The 16799-nt window shown below is 37.2% G+C and overlaps 1 protein-coding gene across 3 annotated transcripts in view; it reads left to right on the top strand.

The window, feature by feature from the left end:
• LOC107548863 (leupaxin-like) overlaps positions 1 to 2176 on the top strand; it is a 6364-nt gene extending 4188 nt beyond the window's left edge. For all 3 annotated transcript variants that reach the window (XM_016229707.1, XM_016229700.1, XM_016229716.1), the window contains 3 exons: positions 201 to 282; positions 354 to 502; positions 688 to 2176. In XM_016229707.1, coding sequence (XP_016085193.1) covers positions 201 to 282; positions 354 to 502; positions 688 to 954 — 498 coding nt within the window. In that variant the 3' untranslated portion in view covers positions 955 to 2176. The remainder of the gene's footprint in view (positions 1 to 200; positions 283 to 353; positions 503 to 687) is intronic.
• Positions 2177 to 16799: the final 14623 nt, after the last annotated feature.

Raw genomic sequence — 16799 nt, 5'->3', positions numbered from 1 at the left:
CTTAACCTACCAGTTGAGAACTACTGCTCTAGACCCAACTACTAAACTAATTAGAGTAAATAGCAATACAACACAATAAAATTACTTAAACTAAAACTAGTAAATAAATAAATGTGGAATATAATTTTCAACTCTTTCACTTCAACAAATTAATTATTCTAGCCAATGAAGCAGGTGATATTTTATTGTATTTTGCACAGAACATTCTAACAGCGATGGATCATACATGGCACCCAGAACATTTTTTCTGCGCCCACTGTGGAGATCTGTTTGGACCTGATGGTGAGACAACCGCAGATTCAGTCATTATTTGAGAAATCACGTTTTGTACTGAACGAATCTGTCTTTTCCAGGTTTTATGGAGAGAGATGGTAAACCATATTGCTCTAGGGATTTCTACCGCCTCTTTGCACCCAAATGCTCTGGCTGTGGAGAGCCAGTGAAGGAGAACTATCTGTCTGCAGCCAATGGAACCTGGCACCCTGACTGCTTTGTATGTGCGGTGAGTGAATTAGTTGCATTGAAGGCTGGAATGCAATACAGTCATGTGACTCACTCCTTATAAATAAGGAATATGGAGTCAGTCAGTCTGTACCATTGTGGTGAGCTTCAAAGGTGAATTCTTCACCTGCTCAATCGATCACTCCAGAACATTCTTTTTCATTAAATGTTTCTGCATCTCTCCAGGACTGTCTGAAGCCTTTTACAGATGGTTGCTTCCTTGAGTTGAACGGTCGGCCCCTCTGTTCCCTGCACTATCACTCTAGACAGGGCACTCTGTGTGGGACCTGTGGAGAGCCCATCTCGGGTCGCTGCATCGCTGCTCTGGACCGCAAGTTTCACCCTGAACACTTTGTGTGTGCGTTCTGCCTTCGGCAGCTGAGTCAAGGTGTGTTTAAGGAGCAGGGAGGGAAGCCGTACTGTTCGGTATGTCACGAGAAACTCTTTGTGTGAAAGAAGTGACGTGATTCCAGAAGCGTTTTCTTCAATAAGAACAATATTTAGAGAGGGACTTCAGCTTGCATCATGATAATTTTTTTAGATTTCATTTAAGATTATTTTAATATATTAGTAATAATAAAAAAACATTTTTAAGTCACACTGTGACCCTCTGGAAGTTTGCTAAAACCACTGTTTTAGAAAGAAATAGCAAGAAGGAAGGAGTGATACATACACCATTTTTCTATTTTGTTTGAGAAAAAAAACTTTTAAACTATAGCAACATGTTTAATGTCATTATTTCATATCATTTTCACGATTCTAATACATGTTCATACAAGTAAAGGATTCATTGTCTTTTACTTAAGTAGACTATGCCATTAATTTAATTTTGCACTCATAGCATAACAAAACAAACATACATCTCGGCTGGCCTTTGAGGAGATTTCTGGGTCTTGTAAATGCTATTGATGTACTGTTATTTCTTTTAGGTTTCAATGATTAAGAAGACTCAAGATTCTAATTAACATAATACCATATGTTTTCATAGCCTATGCGTTACAGTGACATCATGGGGACATTTTCTGTAAACATTCAAAAAGGGTTAGAATAACACCGACCATCATTTTCTTGATTGAATATACATGAACTCTACAGAAGCCGGTAGATTTTGTTGTGTGCATGTCAAGATCACATGAGTGAACATCCCTATAGGCATTGCTCAAGATCCCTTGTTTTGTCAGTTCACTGCACTGTTACTCAGGGTTCAGTCAGGGAGTAAGTTAAGGACGAGCCTTCTCATCTTCAAAGAATGCTCCTTGATGGTAAGACATGAAAGCTGCTTTCTGGGAGGATGGGTCAAAGATCAAGATGTTAATCACACCATAACAACCATGAAGCACAAGAACCACCCACAGTGAGTGGACAAACACTCATACAGTATGTGGTGAATTTAAGATTTTAATGCAGTGGCTTAATCTAGCGTTTGATTACCATAAATGGCACAAATTCAGTCACAATGCTTTCACTATGACAATACTGTTATGCCATAACTGACATCCAAGAAAACACTCCTTATATGTTTTAATGCTAGGGATCCCCAAATATGACAATCCCCTATGAGAACACCTTCCTCAAATATATATTGATTTTGTATTAAGTTAATTTAAATGTATAAAGTTTTAAGTTGTATTAATTAGAAGTTTGTATAAAGACTTTTAAAGCCAATAAAAATTTTTTTTAATTCACACTACAGCATATTATAGCATTTTCTTTTTAATATCACAAAACAGATTGTTGTTTTCCTTTTGCTTTTCTGTCAAATTTTCAGAGCTGAAGGTTTGAAAAAGCTCTGAAGTATCTTCCTCTCATAAATAGAAATTGGGAAAGAGCGAGAGAGAAGGGAAGAGAAACATAGAATTCAGTGGTTGAAGACATGTGTAAGTGTTGAGTTTATAAATCATGCTGTCATCACTACATTAGAACCCTCTTTTCTGGTTTACACAGACTGGATTAAAATACGTTGCTGTCACAAAACAACAGAAGCTGCTCTCTTTCCTATTTTCTTGCTCCCTCTTCTCTGTTTACTGTCCCTTTGCTCAAATAACTGCTAATCTAGCTTTAATATAGAACTTCCTGAATGGGGTTTCGGTTTGAAACAACACTGCATACAACCTGAATTTTTCCAGAGTCAGGATAGAGATTAAATAGGTTGGAATTCAGTACGACATTATTATGAGCACATATTGAGCTCTGAGCACTTATTACTGCAGGTTTTTGAATCATATTGAATCAGACATGTCTAATGTTTGACAATATAATGGAAGTCAATGAAAACCAAAATGTTTGATTATCAACATTTGGGAAGAAATTAAGTCATACAAGTTTGGAATGATATGAGGGTAAGAAAATTATGACACAACTAACACAACAATTATGACTTTTACTGCTGCAATCAATTCAGTCAAATTCACCAAAGAATCATTCAATGTGTTTTGATAATCCGGTTCACTGAAAATAATGCAGGTCTCGATTTCTTTGTGAGTAAAGACTGGAATACACTACACGACTTTTAAAACCAGCCATCATACACTTACTGATTTTGTAGCTACAATGAATGAATGAAGCATTTATATAGCGCTTTATTGTGTATTGCTGTACACCCAAAGTGCTTTACAATCATACATTAAACAAGTGAGAATCATACACTACCAGTCTTTAAAGTCGTTCAGATCACAGCAAACTCACACAGAAATGTGCGCCTTGTTGCTAGGAGATGCATGACAAATGAAAACAATGTGTTCTAAAATTGGCTCAAAATATCAAACATGTTTGATATCCTCCAAATGGATGGTTTCATAGTCTGAAGCTAAAAAATCGGAGTCTGTGATCATCATACGCTAGCGATTTTCTATTAAATCTGTCAACTCAAATCTGCAGACTTTCTCTGACTTTCGGCAACTAGTGTCAAATTCTCCAGATTGTAAATCAGGGCAAAAATCTGGACAAACGTTGTGTAGTGTATTCTAGCCTTAAGCCATCACATAATTTATTCAAACAATTCATTCAAAAATACTGAAGTGAATGTTTTTATAAGTAAGTCATTGATTCATTCACTCAAACGTATTTGTTCAAAATATCATTAATTTAGGAACAAAACACCACTTGCTCTGTTTTTACTGCTGCTTTGTTTGGAAATATTTGCATGGGCAGAGCCAAATTAGACAAAGTACCTGGCAATTTTGTATATAAAATGTAAATGACTCAATATTAACCTCTTGCTATTGTTTAAAAGCAATAATCATCCAGCTTGCTTCAATAATATGAGAGAATTATTGGGAGCAATAATGTTTAGTACTTCTAAGGCCATAGGGAATGAAACAGGAGTGCTCAACCTCATTAAAGTGGCAGAAATAAAAGGCCTGTCAATAAGTGTTGGTGTGGCAGGAGTCACGTGACATTTATAGCTGTATTGCTGAAGGAGGACAGTGGGTGATTTGGCCCGTGAATCCTATAGGGTGGGCAAATAGAGGGGAGTCGTTCTGAAACACTAGCCTTACCTGAACCAGACCTTGGCCTCTCTGTCACACCACCAATTCACAAAGCCACGCCATGGGTCACAAAGCACCATAAATATTACCCAACCTGGCAACCCTGAGACCGCACTCCCATAATAAACAATGAAGCCAATAAGTGTCCAGTATGTCACTGCCAGACAAGCCAGTGAGTGTGTAACCCCACGAACAAAACCGCATTCAGCGGCCTCAGGCTCCTTATATAAAGGACTGGAAAGATGAATGTGGTTCGCTGGATGCCAAAATGATTAACTGTATGTGATACTTAATAAAACCAATGAAGTCAAATGTAACTTAATCTATTTATGGAGCAAACGTGAAATGTAGGAGTGTCAAAGCAGTGTTCTATTGATTTATTTGCCATCACCAACATGGAGACATCTCGTAACATTTATACTTATCCGATCCAGATGGCTGCCAGTGCAAAGTTAGATATCAGAGAGACCACAGAAAAACTTTAGAAATATTTAGAAAGATATACAGAAAATAATTTTGAAATATGTAAGGCAGTGACGTAATGCAATTAAAAAAAATGTTTATCTTTAACTTGAATTCATTAGACAAATAGCCAGAAATAAGTCCATGTCTTCTCAAGTGATAGTTGCTAGAACTATTTTAAAAAGTCTGACATGATAAATAAATAAATAAATAAATAGATAGACCAAATGCTGTTTTTAGTCTTTTTTTAATACATACAGTGGGTACGGAAAGTATTCAGACCCCCTTAAATTTTTCACTCTTTGTTATATTGCAGCCATTTGCTAAAATCATTTAAGTTAATTTTTTTTCCTCATTAATGTACACACAGCACCCCATATTGACAGAAAAACACAGAATTGTTGACATTTTTGCAGATTTATTAAAAAAGAAAAACTGAAATATCACATGGTCCTAAGTATTCAGACCCTTTGCTGTGACACTCATATATTTAACTCAGGTGCTGTCCATTTCTTCTGATCATCCTTGAGATGGTTCTACACCTTCATTTGAGTCCAGCTGTGTTTGATTATACTGATTGGACTTGATTAGGAAAGCCACACACCTGTCTATATAAGACCTTACAGCTCACAGTGCATGCCAGAGCAAATGAGAATCATGAGGTCAAAGGAACTGCCTGAAGAGCTCAGAGACAGAATTGTGGCAAGGCTAAGATCTGGCCAAGATTACAAAAATTTCTGCTGCACTTAAGTTCCTAAGAGCACAGTGGCCTCCATAATCCTTAAATGGAAGACGTTTGGGACGACCAGAACCCTTCCTAGAGCTGGCCGTCCGGACAAACTGAGCTATCGGGGGAGAAGACCCTTAATATAACAAAGAGTGAAAAATCTAAGGGGGTCTGAATACTTTCCTATCCACTGTATATATTAGAAAATATATGTATAAAATGTAATTATATAATAAATATAAAATAATAATATAATTAAAATAACATGATAGCATAATATATAAATAGAATAATCAAAATTACATACATTTTCTTCTCATACACTTCATGCAGTAAAAAACTTTGTGAGAATTATTGACCCCTGACAAAATCTGTGACCCGTAAAGTAATTCGATTGAAGCTTTTCCATTTCCATGGAAAATCCTGAAGTACTGTCTCCAAAAATATAATGAATAATACTTAATATTTAATGATGTTTTTAGCTAAAAGGTTAAAGCTATAAGCTTTACAGTACACAAAGTTCAAGTCACTGGTCTGTGTAAGGAACTGCCCCCTAAAGAGTGTTTTTTAAACGAAGACAAGAAGTGACAACTTCAACACCCCCTAATTGCTTCCTGGTGACACAGAGTCCATATATTAATTAGACAAGCTCATTCAAAGCTGGAGGAAAAGGGCTGCATTCCCCCTACCATTACTCCTATTTGGTTTGGCCCACAGCCAACCTAGTGCAGGTATCACATCAGATTAATGACTAGCTTCTCTGTACAGAGGACTTCCTGTAGTGCTTAGCTGAGGCTCCCTGTGCCAGGCGACTTTTTTCCCCCTCTTTATCATTAGATCTGTGGTTTCACGCTCTCTTTCCTTCTGCTTCTGAGTTGTGGCCTCTAATTCCTTCGCTCAAGTAAGGCCTCATGGTTTAAATCAGAATGCAACAAGCTGTTTTGTTACATTCTCTTCTTTTGCTTCTGTAATTTCAGCTCATGAGCGATAAGCTAACTAATGACTGTTTTCAAACAGGTGCTCCGTTGATTTGAAGAGTCAACATTGCCAGGATGCTCAGGAGAAAATGGTTTACACACTTTACATTTAAGTTAAGTCTGAAAGGTATATCATTTTAGATTTGATGCTTTATATTAAAGGGATAGCCCACCTAAAAATGAAAATTCTGTCATCATTTACTCACCCCTCATGTTGATCTAAAACTGTATGACATTTTTCTTCTGTGGAAGACAAAATAATGTATTTTGAAGAATGTTGGCAACCAAATGGTTGTGAGTCCCATTGACTTCCATTGTGTGGACACAAATACTTTGCAAGCTATAACTATTTGGTTACCAACATTCTTCAAAACATTATTTTTTATTTGAGTGGCTATCCCTTTAAAGAAATATGTCTTTATCAGTTGTGGGCCCTCTGAAATGTGACTCATGTGTGCAGTAAGTCACCAACAGAACTCGAAAAGAAAAACAAAACTCTGCAAAAAAACAGAAAAGTAACTATGGAGACAGCAGCGATCGGAGGCAACCTGGGAGAGCTTCAAATCAACCTCAGACCGCAATCCTCCCACACACTAAATCCTCCTCTCTCATCTCTCCTCTCATCTGATACTCCTCCTCCTCCCCTGAACCTGAAAAGTGCAGCACCAGCTTCATGAAGGCCTGATTTAGTGTCGTTCAGAGGCTGCTGAGGGTGGTCAGTTCCACGCTCCGCTGACCCCCTGAGAGTTGTGGAAGTGTGAAGGTTGTGAAAGAGAGCTCTCTTGGGTGATACTTGCCTAAGCGCTGATGGGAAAACAAATGTTGACATTCGTCATCTACAGGACCTGATTCCCCAAAGTCTCATGCACTATAAATTTGATGGTTTGTTGTGTAAAATTAAGAGTCTCCAAATGTAAATTTGCTTCCTAAAGTCAAAACTTCTTACAGTCATGCATTTAAACGTAAAATACATAATACAGCAAGATAAAAAGCTTTCGAGCTGTGTTTTTTAATTTGGTTTATTAAAAATATAATTTAAAAACGAAAAATTACACAATAACACTATGCGAATAACTACTTGGATGCCAAAATTGAGTTGTTGTTTTTTTGTGCAAAATCAGATTACAAATACATATATATATATATATATATATATATATATATCACTATTTAAAAGTTTGGGGACAGTATTTTATTTATTTATTTATTGAAAGAAATTAATACTTTTATTCAGTAAGGATGCATTAAATTATCGAAAGAAAGGAATTACTTTCAAGCTGAGTTGCAATTTTTACTTAAAGGGGTCATATGATGCGATTTCAAGTTTTCCTTTCTCTTTGGAGTGTTACAAGCTGATTGTGCATAGATAAGATCCCTGAAGTTGCAAAGACTAAAGTCTCAAAACCAAAGAGATATTCTTTATCAAAGTAAAGACTCTGCCACGCCCCCCTAAAACGGCTCGTTCTAACACGCCCCCACATATCTACCTCACTATGTGGAAATATTTGCATAATGCCGCCCAAATGTTCACGCAACGATAGAAGATTTGGTTTCAGTAACCGCAGTTAGTGTTGAAGCAGCCATGTCAGTGAGACGCTGTGTGTTTCTAGGCGAAAGCAAAAGCACTTTATTTGGCCTTCCGAAAGTAGATGCATTTAGGAATCTTTAAGATTACTTACAACAGAACAGCAATGCATTTTATGGACGACCGTTTAGTGAGCCTAAGAGAGGAGGTAATTCTGACTTTGCTATGACAATCTGGCGCTTCTGAATCAGCTACTGTTTTGTTATTAGTTTAAGTATTTGCTATTGACTGTTCAAATATGGAGTTTTGCGCATCGTGTGTGTGTGTGTGCGCGCGAGCGAGAGAGAGAGAGAGAGAGTTCGGCCAATCACAATGCACTGGGTCAGCTGGCCAATCAGTGCAGACTGCGCTTGTCGGAAGGAGGGACTTTGTAGAAAACAAAGCGTTTGAGAGAGGCGGGGCATAAAGGACTTACAATAATGTACAGTATTTGAAAAATAATGTGTTTTTTGAACATTAAAGCATGTCAACATATTCTGTTACACCAAATACACAAAATAATGATCTTTAAAAAAAGCATCATATGACCCCTTTAATTTACTCAGTTCACCTTGAGAAAAAAAACACTATTAGAACAACCCAATGTAAAAATACTAAAAAGAACTATTCACTTGTTAAAAGCTGTTTTAAAGTTTTAAATTAACCTAGTATCCTAGAACTTCCACTGGTGCCCTTTTAAAAATAAAAAATATTTTACACCTATAAAAAATAGGTGTACGAGTCTCCTGCTTGCAGTGGCCTTATGTTTTTGCACAAACTGCATTTTTGGAGGGACAGCACCTTCCACACTACGTAAGGGAGTTCAGACATTATTGAGAGATTTGTCTCTTTGAGGAGTGGTTAACCACATGAGAACTTAGTTGATCATTCTGTGTGTGTGTAGATTTGAAACAAGGGGCTTACTAGATGATAAATCACAGGCTCTGTCGGGAGAGACTTGGGCCTGGGGGTCTGTCTGGCCCCTGTCATGGAAAACACTGAGAGCCCCTCTCTCACACACACACACACACACACACACACATTTATAAACACCCACACAGACAAGCTTATTAATGTGAATAGCAGAGGAATCTGTGCTAATCTAATATAATTAACCATGTGCAAAATCCCCTGAACAAAGCCTCAGTAGACTCCGAGCACTGATTGAAGGGCAGGTCTGCTCTTTTGCTTTCATAGCTGTTTGGTGATCAGAATAAATCAAACAGAACTGGAAAAGAACAGGAACCTCTGTGATTTCTCATAGAGTTAGACCTAATTTATCATTTATATAAACTGTATGAGTATGCATGGATGGGATCTTTCAACTTTTCACAAGTTTCGCAAGACAAATTAATTTTTGTATTTTTTAGCAAAACATTGATTAAAGTACTCTGCTTTTTAGCTTTCAGTCCCCATACAAATTATAGTGCTGTTTTAAGTTAGCACCACATTTCATATGTGCAAGAACAGTTTTTCCCACTTTAGTTTACAACTTCTAAGGGTCCATCTGATATTAGAAACCTCATTACTCTGCATCAAACATTGGTTCCTTGTTTTATCAGTGCATCACATTCCATCGAACTGAGCAGGATAAACAGGAAAGAAGGGTTTATTGCAATTTTTCATCTCCATCTTTTCTCCTCTTGGATGGTATGTGGTGGTCAGGCTATGAAATTTAACAAGTTTCCACTTAATAAAAAAAAAAAAAAACACTGTTGCAGATCAAGGGGGATTATTTCCCCAATTACCTACACCGAGGCTAATTTACTGTCTGAGTCCTGCATCTTCAAAATAGAAGTTATGTCTCCAAGCACTAAATGAGAGGTGGAAACAATGGAGCAGCTAACTGGGTATCCGATAAAAAACAAAACAAAAGATGAATACAATCACAAAATGGAACATTATATTATATGCTGTATACACACACACACACACACACACACACACACACTTTTCACAAGCCAATCAATTCCTAATGTATATAATCAAGTGCCTTACTACATTTTCTCATTGAATATCTTCTTTCACTTGGAAATACATCAAATTATGGAAATAAAACAGTTTGATCAAAGAGTTTCATATAGATTTTTAGTTTAAAAAATTTACATTTTACAATGTAATAACATGCTAAATTTAATTATCTTGTAGTTTTATGGTTAAAAATGTAATACGGTTATCCTTGTAAATAACTTTAAATAAGAGAGTTTAGAAAAACATTCTTAGAATTCTGTTCATTCTTTAAAAAAAGAAACATTTATTTAACTTAATGACACATTACGTTTACGCTGTGATCTCATTCTGAACTAGAGAGTTCAGATTGCAGTACTGGCATGCTTCTCATCCATCCATGCATCATTTAGACCCGACACATGATGATAAGAGAACATGATGATGCTCTGATCGGCTGTGGCTTGTCCTGAGAAGGGAGGTTTTCAAACAGAAACAAATTAAAGTGTTTCATAACATGTCTCCATGTGTATGGAATCTGTGTTTGACAGCAGAGGGGAAAAAAATCAAAGAAATGCATCACACAGTGACTGTTTTTTATTATGTCTGAGCATAAGGCACTCATCTCATTTAAATCAAATTGAGGGAAACAGCGCTATCACATACAGCATCTAAGATATGACATGACTCAACTATCTGAGATTGATATAAGAGAAATCAGCATCTCATCTCTGATACCACACAAATCTGGCTGGACCGTGAGCGCAGCCATTAATCAAGCCTGTCTGCATACGGGCCTTGCTGTGTTTTAATCTCCTGTTGAGTGGTGTGTGTTTTAGTCAAACAAGAGTCCTTCACCTTTGCCCACGCATTTAAAACAAACCCCTACAGGCTTTACTTGGGGGTACCACAAGTATTAAGCCCAGTTTAACTGAGTCTAGCTAAAGCTTCTGAAATGCAAACCCTTTGCAAAAAACAAGTACACTTTAGCATACATTCAAAAAAGGTACGCATTAAAGAAATAATACACTTTAAAAGAACATAGTGCAAAACTCAATGTAATGTTTTCAGACACTTAACTACATGTTATTTATAATAAAAAAAAAAAATATATATATATAAATGAAAATAAATTATGTTAAATACAGGCCTATTTGTAATTACACTTTTAATCATGAAGTTGCAATTTAGTGCATTTAAAATATAGTTTAAATGTAATACTGAATAATACGCTGCAGTTAAATAAGTGTACTTTTTTAAAAACACAGCGAACAATTATTAAAATATAATGATTTAAAATGGACTTTAAAGCAAATCTTTAAATTTGCCATTTTATGTATTTTTTATATTCTTTATATAAGATTTTAAGTACACTACAAGTGCACATTCAATACAAGTTCATTTCTTCACTTCTTATGATGACCTCATCATCAAAGTTATTGATTAATATGATTTTATTCAGAATATGATAATGATTTCAACACTACTCTTCGTGCCAGGAACAGTGATGTGAATGATTCATTCATGTCTCACACAGAAATACACATACTTGCATAATTTCTTCCATACAAACTGTGCGTGAAATGCATCTGCACAAACATGTGGCACGTCAGGCCATGGCTGCTGGCAGGACAATAAACAAATCACAAAATGAAAACAGCATAACGTGTGTTTCCTTTTCCTACACGTATTGTAGATTACAGTAAAAGCTCAGACACATGCTCAGAATCAGCAGGAGAAGCAAAAAATGAGAGCTGATTTTTTCCTGGAAGCGCCCACACTCACAATGTTTTTTTCTGTTTTTGTGCCGTTTATTGGGAAGAAGGGTTGTAGGATCATTGAAGGAATGGATGGGAAGTTTCCTAGGCTTTATCATGTCTCCACTGACAGCCAAGCACTGGCAACAACTGAGCAACAACTGTTTGTGAGCTGAAATTGAAAACATGCAGCAGAACAAGAAAAGACAGGATCTGATTGTGCTGTTTACTGACAGCACTGGATGAAAACAAAGTGTAGAGGAAAGTAGCACAATTGTGGTGTCAGGGAGCGCAGAGTCTGTCATGGAAACCAAAAGCAGAGCATTTATTTTGTTTTGTTTTTTTACTTCAACCTCCTTTTTTTCCTCCTGAGAAAATTACTTGCACTTACAGCATCCCTGGAGAGCTTTAGGTCATTGAATATGTTTTGGTCTACCCTTTCAGTCATTTATTTAAGACATAAAATGCTGGACAATATATTTATTTGTCTTTTATTTGTGACAAGTGAAGTAGGCTACTTCATGAAGGACATCATCTCTTGCGCAAAATTACACAAAGACAGGCCAAGACAAGAAATTGATGTAGTTTGACAGAACTTGTAAGGCACTTCTGTGAGTTTTGAAAAAAATGGCATTGCAATTCAGTCCACCTGACAGACTGGGGAAGTAGTCCACATCTCTCTCCCATGGCAGACTGTGATTTATCTATGATTGCTGAGACAAAAATAATCAGCACAATCTCAAATCACAGCATTTACACAAATATTTAAAAGGGCCAACATGAGAGAGCTAACAATCAGCTAACCATCTATTTTTGCAAGACTTCAGAGATGTCTTCATATCAACATCATCTAAAGAGGTTGTTTTGTAAAATATGTCAAAAGAGATGCGGAAAAAGACGGATTTGATCATTTAATACTTTTTTTAACCATTTGAATCGTTTGAAAGTAATAGATGGAACTGAATTTTCATTTTTACCCTTTACCTTCCTTAATAAAGGTTAAAAGAATAATTCTAATATTTTACGTAAAAATGTATATGATAACAATGTTAAAATATATGAATATATGTTAATAATAATAATAGTTGTTGTTTTATTTTTATTATATTTTTATTCATATACATTTTTAAATAAAATGTTGTAAAACAAAGACATTTTGTGCTTTTAGTACATGGTACAAAACTTTGCAGAAGAGATTACCTGGATTAATAATAATCATACAATTTTATAATAAATAAATACATTCATTATTGATTTAAAAAGACTAGGCTTCCTTGTTAACCAAGTACACACACACATCATCCACCCATTGAGAAAACATTTCAAAATCTGACAAGCAATCCAGGTCAAGAAACTTAGATGTTCTTTAAGAATACTGGAAAAATGCTAGATAAACATGGTTAAGATTTCACCACTCATAAAACCCCACAGTACGCTGCAGCCAGGAAACAGGCCTCTCTGTATTTTCTTAGGCAGCTCTCTGGCCACCCCCCACCCATTTCTGTCTCAAACACACACACACATACACACACACACACACACACACACACACACACACTTACAAGTACATTTTAAAGAGAAGATGATACACTATATCTAACGGTGTGTCAGTACATTGTGACTGGCAAATTTATGACAAAAAATGTTTGCCTTCTTTGGTCAGATTAAGTGCTCTTGCAAACGCTATAATTACATGGTCTGAGAATATGTGATTTACACCGGCTTCAGTATGGAGTACCTCTGTCTCTGTGGGAAATTCTGGATCCCTGTTGCCAATCTGCTATGCACTAGCATCTCTTGGACAAAGATAAGCCGATTTGCGGTGAATGTGAATGAACTGCTGCCTGACAATGATGCCCTGGATGTTATTTCCATAATATTATGATTTATTTTGTTCAAATCCAGACTTCCAGGTCTCACTATATTAAACCACCACAATCTTTAACCAGTAGTAATTTTGGAGCTCTTTGTACAGTTGCATCATGAATAGATGACGTTATTGAGTCTATTCAGACGGTAACATTGAGAGACACCAGTAATAGATGAAGCCATAGCAGGGGTCCCCCACAGATCATCATGCAATTACACGTTTAATCTCTGATCTAAAAAGAAGGCACTGTTGCATTACGGGAAGCCTTTGTTTGCGAGCGCTTTGATGTGATTGTTCAGTGTCTTCTGAGGTTATGAACACAGAAATGTGCACAGAAACATCTCTCTCTCTCTCCTACATACATACACTAACAAGCCAGTTAAGCCTTTTACAAAATCAAACAAACAAAGCTAAACAATTCCATCCACAGTTTCCAATATTCCCAGGAAGCAGCAACACTTTCAAATTCGATCTGTAAGAAATTCCATCACAGTCTCACAGAAAGCGAACAACCATCCGTCTGTCGCTTTCCCATCTTATCATCATCTGAATCTCTCCACCACCCCCCACCTCTCACTTTCACTCCTTCTCTCCATCTCTTTCATACTGACTCATGAGATAGCCTGATAGTCTTTGTCTGCGTGTGAGCACACGCCAGTGAACAGATGCTTCAAACAGTCGTAAAAGAGTCGTTCTACTTTAATGTTTTTGTAGTTTGGTACTCTTTGCTGTCAAAACTACACAAGTTCTTCATGTTTCATGTGAAGATTATGAAATCTTAAAGCCATTTAAGTGCGCATTTTTTCCACAGGCTGGTTTATTATTAGTTCATTCAACTCATGGCCTCACGTTTCTTCTACTGACCCCTCAATGACACTTGCAACCCCCTTCTGTGAGGACCTCTTTGCCCCCTACTGTCTTAGGAAATCCAGTGCACCATAAACCACAACAATACATCAGTATTTACAACAAAGCTGTATTATTTTGGGTTTAAGGCACAATTTAAAGGTTATTTGAAAGTTACCACTGACTACAGTATTGTATCATGTTCAGGATGAGCAAACATCTGCACGGTTCGAGCTAGGATGTTTTGATTGGCATTTCTTCCTAACCCTCTTACTGGGAACTTTCCCTTTTGTTTGACTTTGTCTTAGGTTACTGAGAACAGCACAATGGCTTTAGTTTGCTCTCACAGCCTCTTGTCATACTATGAATGGACAATAGAGGGCACCGTTTTAAAGATAAACAAGTTAAACTGTCACAGGCATAATGGACAAAGCAGGTAAAGCACAAAAAAGATCAGTAGCACAACCTCAAAAAAATGAAAGGAAAAAAGACCTTCGTATATAAATGGAGAGATTTTGTCTTGATTCAATCATGAATCATGAGCTCATTCGGGGGTAAGCTGTGAAATGTCAAAGCGTCATTTCTGGGCCTCAGAAACATGAAAACACGCGACTTGAGGAGCCTTGAGGTGAAAGACATTACCCACTTCATCCTAAAAAAGCAGCTTGATGGCATATGAGAGCACAGACTGATCTGTCAGCGTGTTTGTTTGGTTGAACGTCTAATTGAAGGGTTCAGTCTGACAATGAGGTGAATGAATGCAGATATGACTATGACAGTGCGACCATATGTGCGCCCTTTAAGAAAAAACACAAGTACTTGACTTATGTGTCCCTAGGCATCCATTAAAGAAACAACCAGAACAGTATTGTTCAACTGTTTTATCAGTGCACAATGTATATACAGTATATGTATGTGTGTGTGTTTGTGTGTTCTGGAGCAAATCCAGGAATATTGCATAACTAGCTTCGTGCACTCACCAACCAAGAATGTGAAAATCACCCTCAGACCCCAAACTCTTGTAAGGCGCAGTTTCAACAGGTATATGCATCTGCAGGTGGCCACAGTTGAAACAGAAGACAACTACGAATGGAAAAGCCCTCAATAACAGAACACACACAATGAGAGAAGGCAGATGTAGGATCTCCGTGAGAGTAACGGTACAGTAAACCTGCACGGCACATATGGTCAACGAGCCGTAAAATAACAATTGCATGGGATTATCTGTCATTCAGACTGAAAAATGATTCTCTTACTGCAACTACAGCACGCAGGGGAAACTGCGAGGAAGAGCTAGAGCTGTTCATTACACTGTAGCCAATCATTTAATCATTTAATTGTTCATCAACACTTGTGATTGAAACGTGCTGCTTTAAAACTTACTGATACTGCACATCATCAAGGCCTGGTTGAGCACACACATAAACAAATAGAAGGCTGTAATCAGTGTGGTGTAATCACTGAGCCGACAGAAAATATACAGTAGGTAAGAGCAAGTACGCCCGCGTTGGAGCCTCATACAGGACCTGTGGAGAGTCTGGAGAATGAGACGTGATGGAAACACAAAGGGGCTCTTGTGTCGACAATTTCTGCTGTCACCAGCGGAGCTCTATGTAGCCTGTGATTAATTGCCCACTACTTGACACTGTCACTCGGCCGTCCACTCGGACAATAACATGGGTCACGGCACCAGAGCTGGGCACTGCAGAAAAACGACAACTGGCTTTCAGCACTACCATTCATCCTCCAGTGGTACTTGCCGGAATTACACATCCTTAACGAGAACTGGAATGAAAAAACAAACTTAAAATATATTTTTGCACGCATTATTTCCTACAATGTTTAGATTCATTAATCATAGCTACGCCTGCGATCCAGAACATGTAAATGCTAAAATAATTAGAGTCAATGGCCACGACGCATTACTGTCAAATAGATGGTGACAGTGATGAATTGAGGGTAAACGGTACAATATGCCAGAAACGAAACATTTAAGCGTCAAAAGACCCCAATGGCATGACTTCTATACAGAATGTCACATTTAAAAAAAACAACAACAAACGAATTAATGCAGAAAGCGTCAGTTTGTGCTGGATCAGAGAAAGAAATCAAAAGAAAAATTTTATCTTGCAGGAACTGGATAAAATGTACATGACATTTGACAAGTCCCTGCATGACACATCACATTATATTGATCTAAATTTAAGAATAAAAAAAAATCTTTTTTTATCATGTATATTAGGGTGTGCATGTTACACTTTATGTTGTTTAGTTATTGCTTAGTGCATTATGCACTGTCCTGTAGGTCACCGTGTTTTATGTGACTAACATTATGCTCTGCCTATACATTTTTTTTTTTTTTACAAATTCTTCATACATCTAATGAAAACCACCTAAAGACCAGGGTATTTTTTCAGTAATCAATGTAGATCAATGCTGTGTTCCATGACCGTCGAAATGTTAAACACTCGTCCTCCGAAAGAACCTGCTCTCCCCTCCTCTTAACAAGCAGAGGGGGAAACATTCAAGGCGTTTCACGTTCTCTGCGCAGTTAAACGGGAAACTTGAGGGGCGCAGCGTAGAGTTTGTGCTCTCCACAGCTGGGCAGCTGGAGAGAGAGAGAGAGAGAGAGAGAGAGAGAGAGAGAGAGAGAGAGAGAG

The sequence above is a fragment of the Sinocyclocheilus grahami genome, unplaced genomic scaffold (assembly GCF_001515645.1).
Source record: "Sinocyclocheilus grahami isolate Dianchi unplaced genomic scaffold, SAMN03320097.WGS_v1.1 scaffold16.1, whole genome shotgun sequence".
Taxonomy (NCBI): Eukaryota; Metazoa; Chordata; class Actinopteri; order Cypriniformes; family Cyprinidae; genus Sinocyclocheilus; species Sinocyclocheilus grahami.
The sequence above is the reverse complement of the archived record's forward strand: the minus strand, read 5'-3'. Positions and strand labels throughout refer to the sequence as shown.